General features: G+C 39.5%; 1 protein-coding gene across 1 annotated transcript; it reads right to left on the bottom strand.

Annotated features, from left to right (window-relative positions):
- Positions 1-10,713: 10,713 nt before the first annotated feature.
- On the bottom strand, positions 10,714-14,265 carry GLUD2 (glutamate dehydrogenase 2). Its single transcript, XM_054473247.2, has one exon. The coding sequence runs from the start codon at positions 14,153-14,155 to the stop codon at positions 12,479-12,481; it is 1,677 nt and encodes a 558-aa protein (XP_054329222.1). The 5' UTR covers positions 14,156-14,265; the 3' UTR covers positions 10,714-12,478.
- Positions 14,266-14,621: the final 356 nt, after the last annotated feature.

Below are 14,621 nucleotides of genomic sequence, written 5' to 3'. Positions count from 1 at the left end.
AAAGAAACCCTTCGAGACTATTACAAACAGCTCTATGCACATAAATTAGAAAACCTAGGAAAAAATCGGTAAATTTCTAGACACATACAATGTCCAAAGATTGAACCGGGAAGACATAGAATCCCTGAAGAAACTAATAATGAGTTCTGACATTGAATCAGTAATAAAAAGCCTACCAACCAAAAAACAAGCCCAGAACCAGATAGATTCACAGCCAACCTCTACCAGATGTATAAAGAAGAACTGATACAATTTCAACAGAAACTATTCAAAAAAACTTGAGGAGGAAGGCTCTCCCTAACTCCTTCTATGAGGCCAACATCATCCTGACATCCTGACTTTTCCCAGGTTCACAGGTTAAGACTTCTATTACATGAAACTCTCATCTTTGAATATTTTAGCCCTAGCTAAAGCAATCAGACAAGAGAAAAATATAAAGGCCATCCAAATTAGAAAGGAAGAAGTCAAATTATCCTTATTATAAGATCATATCGATCTTATAATTGGAAAAACCTAAAGACTCCAACAAAAAACCATTAGAACTCATAAATTCAGTAATATTGCAAATACATTAAAAAGTAGGGAAAGAACATAAATAAACACTTCTCAAAAGAAAATTTACAAATGGCCAACAAACATATAAAAAATGCTCAACATTATTAATCGTCAAGGGAATGCAAATTAAAACACAAAATGAGATACCACCTTACCCCAATCAGAATGGCCATTTTTAAAACATAATAAACAGTAGATATTGGTGTATATGCAGTAAAAAGGGAATGCTTGTACACTGTTGGTGAGAATGTAAATTAGTACAACCTCTATGGAAAACAGTATGGAGATTTCTCAAAGAACTAAAGTAAGTCTACCATTTGATCTAGGAATCCCACTACTAGGTATCCACCCAAAGGAAAAGAAGTCATTATATTAAAAAGATACCTGCACTCATGTTTATCATAGCACAGTTCACAATTATAAAGACATGGAATCAACCTAATTGCCAATCAACAGATGAGTGGATAATGAAAATGTGGCATATCTACACTATGGAATACTACCCAGTCATGATAAAGAATGAAATAATATCTTGTGCAGCAACTGGGATGAAACTGGAGGCCATTATACTAAGTGATGCAACTTGGGAATGGAAAACCAAATACCACATGTCATCACTTATAAGTATGAGCTAAGCTATGGGTATGCAAAGGCACACAGAGTGGTATAATGGATACTGGAGACTCAGAAGCGGGGAGGATGAGGAGAGGGATTAAAAAATCACCTACTGGCTATACTGCACACTATTTGGATGATTAGTGCACTAAAAGCTCGGACTTTACCATTATACAATTTATTCATGTAACCAAAAACCACTTGTACCCTCCTAAAACTATTGAAATAAAAATAAATTTTAAACAATTTGCCAGGGTGTGGGTACTATTTAATCCAGTTTAGGCTGTAATAGAAGTTAAGCAAGTTTTAGAAAAATAATGTCACTTGCCTTAAAAAAAGTTCTGAATAGAATTTCTCAAAAGAAGACATAAAAATGGAGGACAGGTATATGAAAAATGCTTATCATCATTAATCAAAGAAATGCAAATCGAAACAACAATGAGATATCATCTCACCCCAGTTAAAATGACTTTTATCCAAAAGACAGGCAATAATGACATCCTGGAGAGGATGTGGAGAAAAGGGAACCCTTGTATACTGTCTGTGATAATGTGAATTAGTATAGTCACTATGGAGAACAGTTTGGAGGCTCCTCAAAAAACTAAAAATAGAACTACCATATAATCCAGCAATGTCACTGCTAGGTATACATCCAAAAGAAAGGAAATCAGTATATCAAAGAGTTTATACGTACTCTCATGTTTACTGCAGCACTATTCTCAATAGCCAAGATTTGGGATCAACCTAAGTGTCCATCAACAGACAAATAGATAAAGAAAATGTGGCACATATACACAATGGAAGATTATTCAGACATAAAAAGAAGGAAATCCTGTCGTTTGCAACAACATGGATAGAACTAGAGGATATTATGTTAAGTGAAATAAGCCAGGCATAGAAAGACAAATTTCACATGTTCTCACTCATATGTGGGATCTAAAAATTAAAACAATTCATTTCATGGAGATAGAGAGTAGAATGATGGTTACCAGTGTCTGTGAAGGGTAGAGGAGAGTGGCAGAAATTGGAAATGGTTAATGGCTGCAAATATATAGTTAGATAGGATGAATAAGATCTAGTATTTAATAGCACAACTTGATGACTATAGTCAACAATAACTTATAGTATATTTTTAAATAAGAAAAAGAATGGAATTGGAATGTTCCTAACACAAAGAAATGATAAATAATTGAGGTGATGGATACTGCAATAACCTTAATGTAATTATTATATCATAATTTATATCAAAACATCACATGAACCTCATATATCTACACCTATCATGTACCCATACAATTAAAAAATTAAAAACTTTTAAAAGAGAGGAAATGAATCACCTACAGATACGTGCAACAACACAAAACGCTCTTGGAACATAATTCAGAGTGAGCAAAACATCTCCCAGAAAAATATATGCAGTATGATACAACTTTTACGAAGTTTGAAAATAAGCAAAAAATAAGCAGTACATCATTTAGGGATATCTACGTATATGTAAAGCTATAAAGAAATCCCAGGAAATTGTGAATGTAGAGTTCAGGACAGTAGTTGCCTTTGAGACACAGCATTGGTATGAATCAGGGAAGAACACAGGAATTTCCACGGTATTAGTAACTTGCCAGTTCTAAGGTTCAGCGTTGTTTATTATTGCAATTAATAACTTCTATTTGTGTTACATATATTTTTGTGTGTGTGTATCAAATATGCCATAAGGAAAAAATGGAAAGAAGTTAATGTGACCACATTTTATCACAGATTTGTGATGAACCCTAAACATATCCTAGGTAGACATAGCTTGGTTAATAGACTATTAGAAACTCTATTATTTTATAAATTAAGAACATGTTTATTTTCAGCTACATAGCATGCCACTAGGGGGGAAAGCCCACACAAAGTCTCCTAAGAGGTCTCACAGGAAGGTGCTTGTTACTTACATTTTACCATAGTCCTGGGTTTTGCCCGCTGACTCACAACCTGTAAAAACAGATATTGTTAGCTCACCAAGAGCAAATCCACCTCTCAGCAATGCATGCACACTAATTAAGCTCCACAGGCTAAGACAGACACCAAAATGCCAATTCATTTACTGAAAAAGCAAAATATAATCCTCACATGGACTGGAATAATCAAATCAATATGATGTGAGAATTCTCTCCCAGCAAGGTTGCAAGTACTATCTGTGGGACATTTTATATTTAGATATATTTATTTTACGAGAATATCTTTTGTTCTTGTAGAAGAATACAAGAAATATAGTTCTTCATTAACATTCTAGATACTCAAAAGATGACTCAAAATAAATAGCTTACTTGTGGAGAGGACAGTGTTTAGGGGGCTTTTTGATGATGTTATCTGTGAGACTTTTGAAGATAAATTACTTAACTGGTACCCACAAAGATAAAAATATTAACCATGGCTTCATTAGACCCAAGGTGAGCAAACCACTGAGTTGGCTGGCCATTAACTCACCTAAGCTCTACAGCAGTGAATCTCGGTTGTATACACCACCCAAGCGGACTCCACAGTTCTTAGCAGCCCACAGACAGTGAGGGTTTAGAAAAGCCCAGAGTTAAATGTAATGCACACTATTCAGGTGATGGGTACAGTAAAAGCCCAGACTTCACCACTATACAATATACCATGTGGGGGACCAAATCAAAAAGTTAAAAAAAGTACACCGAGAATTAACTCAGGCACCAAATTATTCACAGTTTAAATGAACAGTGTATAGTTTCCCCTGCAGACATGGTGCATGGAAAGCCACATCATACACAGAAGGTGGCATAGTTTGACTATGGGTCCCCACCCAAATCTCATATTGAATTGTAAACCCCAGTAATGAAGGTGGGGCCTGGTGGGAGTGATCGGATCATGGGGGTAATTTCTCATGAATGGATGGGTACTATCCCCTTGGTACTGTCCTGGAGATAGTGAGTGAGTTCTCACAATATATGGTTGTTTAAATGTGTGTGGCACCTCCACCTCTTCTCTCTCTTGCTCCTGCTTTTGCCATATGATGTGCCTGCTCCCCTTTTACCTTCTGCCATTATTGAAATCTTCCTGAGGCTTCCCCAGAAGCAGATGCCACTATGTTTCCTGTAAAGTCTGCAGAACTGTGAGCCAACTAAATATTTTTTATTTATATATTACCCAGTCTCAGATATTTCTTTATAGCAATGCGAGAATGGCCTAATACAGAAGATTTACCTAATAAGCTTAAAATTATAACAAAGGAAATAAAATCAATCAAACCCTGATGCCTAAGGTGTCAGGGTAGCCCAATGTATCCAACACATTGGGATGCTCTCCATAATAGGTCAAAGTATTAGAAATGCATTGGCTCAGCTCTCTCTTGAGCATGATTGGGTGGATACAGCTAACATATGTCTTCTTTAATCTCTTTTTTCTTTGCTTATTGAATTGCTGCACCTTTTTCTTATTGATATGGTCTTTATCTACATATAATAATACAGTAAAACAGTAATTATGGTCTTAGAATCATCTCATTTCAGGTGAATTTATAGATCTACTTGACCTACATGTTGATTTCGGAGGTCAATTTGTCCCCCTCATTTCTCCATGTTCTTGGGGGCACCTAATAAAAGCTCCCCAAAGTACTTACAAGAGTCTTACTATGAGAGAAACCACAATTGGTAAGGGCCTAAAAAACCTGAACATTTTAAGTAATGGTAGAAATAAGCATACTTCAGGAAACACACAGTTGTTTATCCATTCCCATTGACTTTAAACACTTCCTATGACCAAAAGAATTTAAAGTACCTTCAGCAAAATATAAATATCCACAAAATAGTTCAATAAAGACCAAAGAGAATTAGATATCATTAATGAGAAAGACAGTTGTAGTTGTGCCAGAAACTAAAGATGAGATTATTACTGTAATCAAGTTTTAAATTCAGCAATATGTATCTTGATAGCCAAGATAGAAAGGTAAAGTGGCATCAAGTTGTACCTCCCAAAAGAGAATATAAATATTCTTTGGGAATAATTCCCAAAGTCTGGTTATGTTATTTGAGTTGCTCCTTTGTTCTTTTGTAAACAATATCACTGCTCTTTCTAGTCAAAAAGGACACTACTGACCCAAGAATGGTAGACTGAGGCATTTTATTGCTTGATCTGAGCCAGTCATGTTGCCATGACTGGCCCTCAAGAATATTCATTCATGACCAAGGTTGCAAGTACTATCTGTGGGACTTTTGAAGACAAAATTACCTAGCTGGTCCCCACAAAGATAAAAACATTAGTCATGGCTTTGTTAGACCCGAGGTGAGCAAACCACTGAGTTGGCTGGCCATTAACTCACCTAAGCTCTACAGCAGTGAATCTCAGTTGTATATACTACCCAAGCAGACTCCACAGTTCTTAGGAGCCCACAGACAGTGAGTTTAGGAAAGCCCAAAGTTAAATGTAATGATCACTATTCAGGTGATGGGTACAGTAAAAGCCATCACTTCACACAATATATGCATGTAAGAAACCTGTACTTATACCACTTAATAAAATATATATAAATATATATATACATATATATAAATTTAAACCAAAATAAATAAATAAAGTAAATGGATAGTTGAATACCAATGTTAAAGTTTCATTCACTTAACAAATGTGCCTGAAGAAACAACATACTAATACCTTTTTTAAGAATTATTTTCCAAATATTCAAACACATTCCAATAATGGAGTACCTTTTTTCATAATGAATTAGTCAGAATCCCACCCCAGGAAACAGACGGCACATTCAAAAGGAAAATTTAATATTAAAAAAGGGACTCTGTATAATGCTTTAGGGAAAAGTAAGGAAAGCCAATAAGGGAAGGTGAAACATGGAGACCGGAGCCTTTACCACCTCCCTTACCTGAAGGGACAAGGGAGAGAGGAATAACTAGAACCTGTAGAGAACATTAGAGGAGAGCTACCAAAGAGGAGCTGAGGCCTTCAGTGGAGGAACAAAGGCAATTCCAAACCACATCAGAAAGGGAGTCTAGCATAAATGCCTCAATCTCTCTTTTCTCCCAACTTCCTGTCAGTACCTACCATTGACTAAACCAATCAAAAGTCTGAAGAAAAGAGAGTCCATTGATGTAGCCAATAAAGCTCAGCCTCCCAGGGAACAAAACAGGGTCCCAAAGGGATCTAGACAACAAAAGAATGATATTGAGAATTCGTGTCTAAAACATTTTGTTTCTTCACTGTATATATTAAAGGCAGAAAACAATATTCTGTGACATACATTTTACATAATTAACAACATAAATCTATAACCTTCACCAGAGTACCTGCAATCATTCATCAACATCAATTATATATCTTAGACATCCACTGTGTATTCACCACTAGTTACCATATATAGCCTTGCTATCATCTAAAGTATTTCTCAAGTCTGGGAAAAGCATAGTCAGTGTAGCAACTGCAGAAAAACAGAAATCAAGGCGCAGGTCCTACCCTAAGGCTTAAGGTCTCACAAAGAAATATTTATTCTTTTCTCGGAACATATGGAACAAATGAACTGTCTGGAGAAAAAAAAATGTTTTCCAGTCTTTGTTTCTTAAAAGGAATACTGAGGTAGGGGAACAAGCCTCGCCTGGTGTTATCACAAGGCCAGGACAGAAAAAAATACATATTTCTTCCTATACAGTTATGAAACCATAATTGAATAGAACATATCTTTTCCAAAAAATGGAGCTAAGGTAACCATGAAATAACTTATCCAAAATAAGTAAATGTCAGGAACAAGACACTGAGCTACCAAGGGGGTGGAAAACCAGGAAAGTTAAGAGTAAGTTTAAGGTGAAAAGGCAAGAAGTAGTCTGGACTAATTTCAGAGAAAGGGTCATCACTAGTAGCTATTTGTTTTTTTTTTTTTAATAGCTGGGATAGAATTACATAGATAGGACAGAGTCATGAAAGGGCTTGGGACAAGATGGACAAAAACAAGTGCTACACAAATGTCTGTATCAAAGCTCTTGAGCCTTCTGGTGTCACCTTTTGCCTTAAATACAAATCCTCTGGGATGGTAAACACTCTTCGGTATTTCCAGGCTATCCTAGGGTGAAGATTTGTGTGCAGATTCGCATTACTCTACTCAACTATTATTATTCCTCCTCCTAGCATCTCATATCCCTATGCCTCAGGGCTGGGGCTTCAGTTGGTCTCTGAGCACAATGTAACACTACTGGGATACACAGACTCTTCTTTCTTGCACAGAGTACCTCTGGCACAAAGTTGTTACATGTGGAAGGGTGGTTTTGCCCTTTTCTGTCAAATCTCTCATTCCAGATCTTGTCCTGAGAACCTCACCCTTTTCATGAGCAACAGCAAAAAAGACCCATCAAGGTATTTATATAAACAAAATTACTTTCTTTATACAATGAGCAACACAAAGAACTAGTACAAGTTTTGCAACTGCAGCCTTTCTTTAATTTGCTAATTAACAATTTGAGCAGGGCTCCCTGTCCCGCCAAAAGCTCCGCAAGCAGAAAGTGGGCAACTCAAAAAATGTACTGTCTCCCCTAGACAGAACATATGAGAATAGCCTTGGGGACTTTTCATCTTCCTGTTATGTGGGGGACAAGAATTCTCTGCCCTTCATATCCTCTCCAACCCTAGGACTGTCTTTACACATGTGACCACAGCCTTCTTTCCTCCTATTGCTTTGCAGAGAGATGACTGTGTCAGACACAAAGTTGGAGGTGAGGGCTAATGTGGCCATTGAGATTTCTTAAGTTGCAAGTGACAAAAAACCTGCTCAAAATGCAACTTCATTGGTTCACGTAAAAGGTAAAGTCTAAATTTTATTTTAGGAATGATTAGAGCTATGGGTTCAAATTATGTCATGAGGGCTTGATCTCAGTCTATATCTCTGATCATTGCTTATCTTCTCATTGTCTCTATTCTCAGGCAGATCTCCCCTGGGATTGCCAAGATGGCTACAAGCAGCTGCAAGTTACTTCCTGTCATCAGCATTCCTACCAGAAACAGCACACTTTTATGCCCAGTAGATCAAGAAAAGTCCAAAAATTGAGACTCTAGCTATTTTGGCCTGGCTTGGGTCATGTATCTATCACTAAACCAATTAGTCACTGAGGCCATGAGAATGAGATGCTATGATTGATTGTTACTGGTTCACAAATCCTCCCCTGGGGCTGTTCTGCTGTTATCAGAAGAAGAAGGGATAGATACTGAGCAGTCAAAAAATTGTAAGATATATAATAAAAGGAGAATGAAAAGAGGATTAATAATCTCAGGCTTTTGAAGTCACTACATCTTGTTCAATGCAGAAATGCTTTATTCTGCAACCCAAATAGGTAGACTCCCAGCAATCTCTCTAAAATTACAACGACAAGGTTTTCTATAACTCGTGGTGCTCCCTTTTATTTGAAATTATAAAATCCTTTCTTATGTTGAGCCAATATGCTCCCTCATGACACATCCACACATTGGTCACAGTGCCATCAGGAACAAACAAAGCAAACTTAATTTTTCCACATATCAGACCTTAAAATTTTCAAAGATAATTATCACATGTGTCCAGAAGTCTTTATTCCTTAAAATATATCTGGTTCCTTCACTTTTTGGCTCATCTCACATGTTTTCCAGACTCATCAGTAAATTAAAAATTATACAGCACTTTACATTTGATAAAGTTAATTATTTATTTTCAATCCTCAAAATCCTGTTAGATATTGATATTATTACCCCCATTGTACAGATAAGGAAGCTGTGTCTCAAAGAGACTAATTGTCTAAGGTCATATAAGTGCTAAACAGCAGGGGCAAAACTTGAATTAAAGTCCTCTGATTTCAAATTTCACTTGCTCTATGAAACAGTGAAATCTGGAAATCCTACTCTGGATGAGTCTCCGGTTTTCTACGTCCTGCTTAAAGTACGGTTCCCAGAAGCTAATACAGTATTCTAACATGTGACTTACTTAATTTTCCCAAAAGTGTTCTTAGTATGTTCTACTTCCCAGGTAGTATGCATTTCAAAGGAGTCGTCAATGCCTTAGCTGAATGTTTTCCACATTGTGATTTGTGGAGATGCTTCAGCCAGAGAAGCTCTGTTTTCATCTGTTTTCTACATTGAGTTTCCATACAAGATTTCATTTGACAAATCAAACCATTTATCTGGTTAAAAATAAGTTTTAAAAGTACTGCCTAGACCAAAGGAATGATTAACAATTGATGTTTCTTATGCTAGGAAAGACCAATAGAAAATATATTTCAGGATCTTTCTATGCCCCTTAAATCCCAGATTTCTTCCCTTTTCTCATTGGTCTGTTGCTGCTTCAGCATGCCTGGTTACTCACTCTTTATGGGGTATGACTGTGACACCGAGCAAGCAACTCGGAGATGAGTCCATTTACAGAGCAAACACGGTCCTTACTGAAATCTCTCATTGAAATCTCCCAATTTCTCAGAGAAGTTGATTGTGCTAAAACCTGAGTGAATAAACCAGTGTTTAACTAATGATGTCTTTATGCTTGTACACTACTTTTTCAGGACATATACTTCTGTTTACTGACTTTTTTTTTTTTTTTTGAGATGGAGTTCCGCCTCCTGGGTTTAAGCAATTCTCTGCCTCAGCCTCCTGAGTAGCTGGGATTACAGGCGCCCACCACCATGCCCAGCTAGTTTTTGTGTGTGTGTGTGTATTTTTAGTAGAGACGAGGTTTCACCATCTTGACCAGATTGATCTTGAACTCCTGACGTAGTGATCCACCCACCTTGGCCTCCCAAAGTGCTGGGATTACAGGCATGAGCCACTGTGCCCAGCCTGTTCACTGATTATTTCTATATGAAAAAAGTCCCTACCTATCCAGCTTTGAGAATTGCTGTGTTACTTCCTCACTTTGGGCTTCAAACTGTTTTTTCCTGGTTTCCTTTTTTTTTTTTTAAAGAAAAAAATACCATTTACTTTTCTATTCCAGTGATGAATAATTTATATGATTTGCTCTTAAAACTCTGGCCAGCCAGGCATGGTGGCCCACGCCTGTAATCCCAGCACTTTGGGAGGCCGAGGCAGGTGAATCATGAGGTCAGGAGTTCGAGACCAGCCTGACCAACATGGTGAAACCCTGTCTCTACTAAAAATACAAAAATTAGCCGGGCGTGGTGGCGTGCGCCTGCAATCCCAGCTACTCAGGAGGCTGAGGCAGGAGAATCGCTTGAACCCGGGAGGCGGAGGTTGCAGTGAGCCGAGATGGCGCCATTGCACTCCAGCCTAGGTGACAGAGCAAGACTACGTCTCAAAAAAAAAAAAAAAAAAAAAAACAACTCTGCCCAAGGTGGAGACCAAAAGGTAGTTGAGGTAGTTGTTACCAAGCTAGGAGGGAGGTCCAGTTTCAGGAGAAGAACTAGAACAAACTTCTTGAAAGCTCTAACCATGATCTGCACCCTTCACTGCTTGTATACTAAAAAAAGAACAAAACAGTGGGAGAAATAAAGCAAAGAACGCCCGAGAAGAAGAGCAGAAGAAAGTGGGGTTCTAAGGGATAATAAACATGAAATCCAGCACTCAGACCAATTTATAATGTAAAACATATTTATATTGACAAAGCACTATAACCAAAGGTTTACACACATGAATGAGCATATGTAACAAATTGGGACATTTTTCTCAAATATGCCAAGATTTATGAAGTCTGGCAACAATCCCTTTGCTTTTTCTTATAACAACAGCTGCTAATTCCCTCTGTGGCTTCTAACTGCCCAATTTTGTGAAAGTTGGATCAGTTTAAATTTAGAAGACACTCTATTCCAAGAAATAAAGTTCAAAAATGGAGTCATCTTTAAGTTAAATATGTTCAGGCCACAATGTTGTCTTTCTGCTTCTGTTTCTTCTGCATTTCCTTCAGAAATGGAGAAGTACCAGTTCACTCTAGGTTTTAGCACCAGCTTTGAAATAAGTTGCTGTCTGAACTACAGCAAGCTACTCCTCCCTTCTCTCAGTCTTCTCCTGTGTAAAACAGGTAAATAAAACTAGATAATTTGCAAAGGTCAAACCAATGCTCCCATTATTTGTTCTATTCTTTTTTTTTTTTTAAATGTAGACTTTTAATAACCGCTTTTATCACCAGGTTAAGCCATGCAGTTACAAAGTAGTTAGAAATTTCTGAAGGGTGTTATAGTTTAAAAAAAAAAAAAGCTGATTCTTACACATATATTATCTAGCACTTCATGGGGACACTATTGTTCAAAAGGCCCTGGCCAAATAACTCCCAAATGAAACACTCAACCCAAGGTTGGTTTCAGCCCACTGTTAGTGAAGCTGCGTGCAGAATGCAAAGCCTCTAAAAGGAGAGGATACAAAGTCAGGTGAATAGGGGCCATTGGCAATGCTCAGAGCCAGCCAGACTCCAAACAGGGAGCCCAAGTGGTTTTTTTTCTGGGACACTCTACTTGAATTGTTGTTTAATTAGTCAACCATAGATCTTCAAAAGAGAACAATTAGTTAACATGATAAAAAGATTACTGCATTCTTTGGACTATGTGTCATAATTATAACAAGCAAATTCTGACAGTTTTAACAAAAACAGCCTCCACCGTTTTGCAGGTATGAAGATAACTTAATTATCCACAGGGCTTTTAATGTTTGCTGGACAACAATACATGAATGATAAGCTATAAATGAAACTGTTTTATGATATAAAAATACCGGTTTTTTTTCATTTATTATTTGTATAGGCATTCACTGAGTCAAGGTTAGGCTTGTCAAGTGATTAAAGGCAATTTTATTACAGCAGCATGTACTTATTCTATTCTAAAAGAATATTCATAAACAGAAGCAGCTTTTATATTCGTTTGCAACCTGCAAAATTGAGTTATTTTGCTGATATAAAATACTAAGAACTCACTTGAGGACCATGCCACCTTCTGAAAAGGCCACACACCTTCTTCTTAAATGTGTTAAAGTTACAGCGTGTCCCAGACTCATCCAGAGCAAAATAAGTAAGCAACTGACTGCTCTTGACTGTCCCTTCCCCAGCACTAGCACTGATTGTGCTGGGAAAAGCCACAGAGCAAGGCTGCACAGCCAGATGGAGGAGGCTTTTTATTTAAAGGCAAAATACCAAAATGGCTCTCTGGTGTAGGTGATTTCTACTTTCACACTCAGCTTGTATATTAATTTCTTTCTCCTTAACGGGCTGATTTGGATTGACTTGTTGAGAATGGTATCCATTATTAATGAGTCAGGAGAGAAAGGGATTTCTGTGGTTACATGTAAACTTGTGATAGGTCTGCAGAAGTTACACGTGAAGAGGATAGTGAGGAAGTCAGCCATGATCCATCTATGTGAAGGTCACACCAGCTTCACTGTACACTTTGAAGACTTTCTCAATGGCATTGACATAGGCAGCTGTTCTCAGGTCCAATCCCAGGTTATACTTCATGGCTGTGTGCATAATTTGCCTGGCAGAACGCTCCATTGTGTATGCCAAAGCAGAGTGCACGATGTCTTTCTCAGATGCACCCGATATACTGTCTCGGAACTCTGCCGTGGGTACAATGGGAATAGTTCCACCATGCTTTCCAAATTTTCTTTCTAAACTCTCTTGAACAGACATGAGCAAGTGGTAGTTAGAATCCCTTTCATATTTGAAGGTCAAACGGCCATAGCTGACATGATTTAGATTCTTCAGCCACTCAAAGTAAGATACTGTCACTCCTCCAGCATTCAAGTAGACATCTGGAATAACCAAAATGTTTCTCTCCAGGAAGATCTTGTCAGCTTCTGGAGTTGTTGGCCCATTGGCACCTTCAGCAATGATCTTGGCTTTGACTCTGGGTGCATTGGATTTGGTCAACTGCTTCTCAGTGGCAGCTGGGATCAGTATGTCACAGTCGGCCTCCAAGATGCTTCCTTCATAGGGCTTTGCCTTGGGGAAGCCCAGAATGGACCCATGTTGCAATCTGAAGTCTTCCAGTTCCTTTGGGTCAATACCATCTGGATTCCATATACTCCCATCAGACTCACCAACAGCAACACATTTAGCACCAAAACGATGTAAATATCTCATAGAGTGTAGGCCCACATTACCAAATCCCTGAACAACAAACGTTTTATCTCCAAACCCTGGTGTCATTCCTACATTGCTCATGTAAGAAGCTTCATTGATGAAGTTTTCAATCCCATGGAAGACACCACGGCCAGTAGCAGAGATGCGTCCATGGATTCCCCCTTGGCTGATGGGTTTACCAGTAACACAGGCGTGTGCATTAATATCATAGTGCCCTATGGTGCTGGCATAGGTATCAGCAATCCAGGACATCTCCCGCTCACCTGTGTTCATGTCTGGAGCAGGCACATCAATGCCAGGACCAATAAAGCCCTTCTTTGCTAGCTCCATGGTGAACCTCCTTGTGATCTTTTCCAATTCATTTTCAGTATAGTTCTTGGGATTGATCTTAACACCAGCTTTAGCACCCCCAAACGGCACATCAACCACTGCACACTTGTATGTCATCAGAGAAGCCAAAGCTTTTACTTCATCTACACTCACATCAGTGCTGTAACGGATACCTCCCTTGCAGGGCGTGCGGTGCTGGCTGTGCTGGGCCCGGTAGCCTTCGATGACCTCCCAGGAGCCGTCGTCGCGCCGGATGGGGAAGGAGAGACTCAGCACATGGTTGCAGGGCTTGATGATCCGCAGGATGCCGCGCACCCGGTTCCGCTTCTGCTCCTCGCTCTCCTGGGTCCTTAGGTCCTTCACCAACTTGTCCTCCACGATGCTGGCGCCGCGATCGAAGAAGCCCTCCACCATCTTGAAGAAGTTGGGGTCGTCCTCGCGGTCGGCCACCAACTCGCTGTAGTGGCGCCGGGAGGCCAATGCGAGCCCCGGCTGCGAGGCGGCGGCGGGCTGTCCGCGGGCCCGGCCCAGCAACGCGGCCGAGTGGTTGGCCGCGGAGCCCAGGGCAGCGGGCCCGGCCCGGGACAGCAGCAGCGCTTTGCCCAGGTAGCGGTACATCGCGGCAGGCGGAGGGAAGGTGCGTGATGGTCGCGGAACAGGTGCGCTTTCTCAGACTCCCCGCGACTAGGAAGGAAGGGTCCGGCGCGGGTTGCCCTTTTAAGCCGCAGCTTCCTGCCTGCCCGGCTGTCCCCTCCCCTCGGGCGCCACCTAACGGGGAGGACGGACTTTGGGGGCAGGGCGCCGCCCAGGGCGCCGGACCTCCGCCTCCGGAGGTCCAGGGCGCTGGACCGCGGCGGCCTCGCCGGGCCTGGCTGGCCTGTTTGTTCTATACTTCTAATGTTTAATAATTACCTAGAGCTTTGGATATATGCAATTCTGCAAAATAAATCAAAAGAAGTCAGAAGGCAATTTTATTTCCTAATAGATCCTTAGTTAGAATTTAACTTAAAAGCCATTTTTAACAAATGTAAACAATATCTCCCCTCCTCTCCATCAAAGTCTGACTGAGACAAATGAAAAGATT

Source organism: Pongo pygmaeus, chromosome X (assembly GCF_028885625.2).
Source record: "Pongo pygmaeus isolate AG05252 chromosome X, NHGRI_mPonPyg2-v2.0_pri, whole genome shotgun sequence".
Taxonomy (NCBI): Eukaryota; Metazoa; Chordata; class Mammalia; order Primates; family Hominidae; genus Pongo; species Pongo pygmaeus.
Note: the sequence above shows the minus strand (reverse complement) of the source record. Positions and strands in the feature narration are given on the sequence as shown.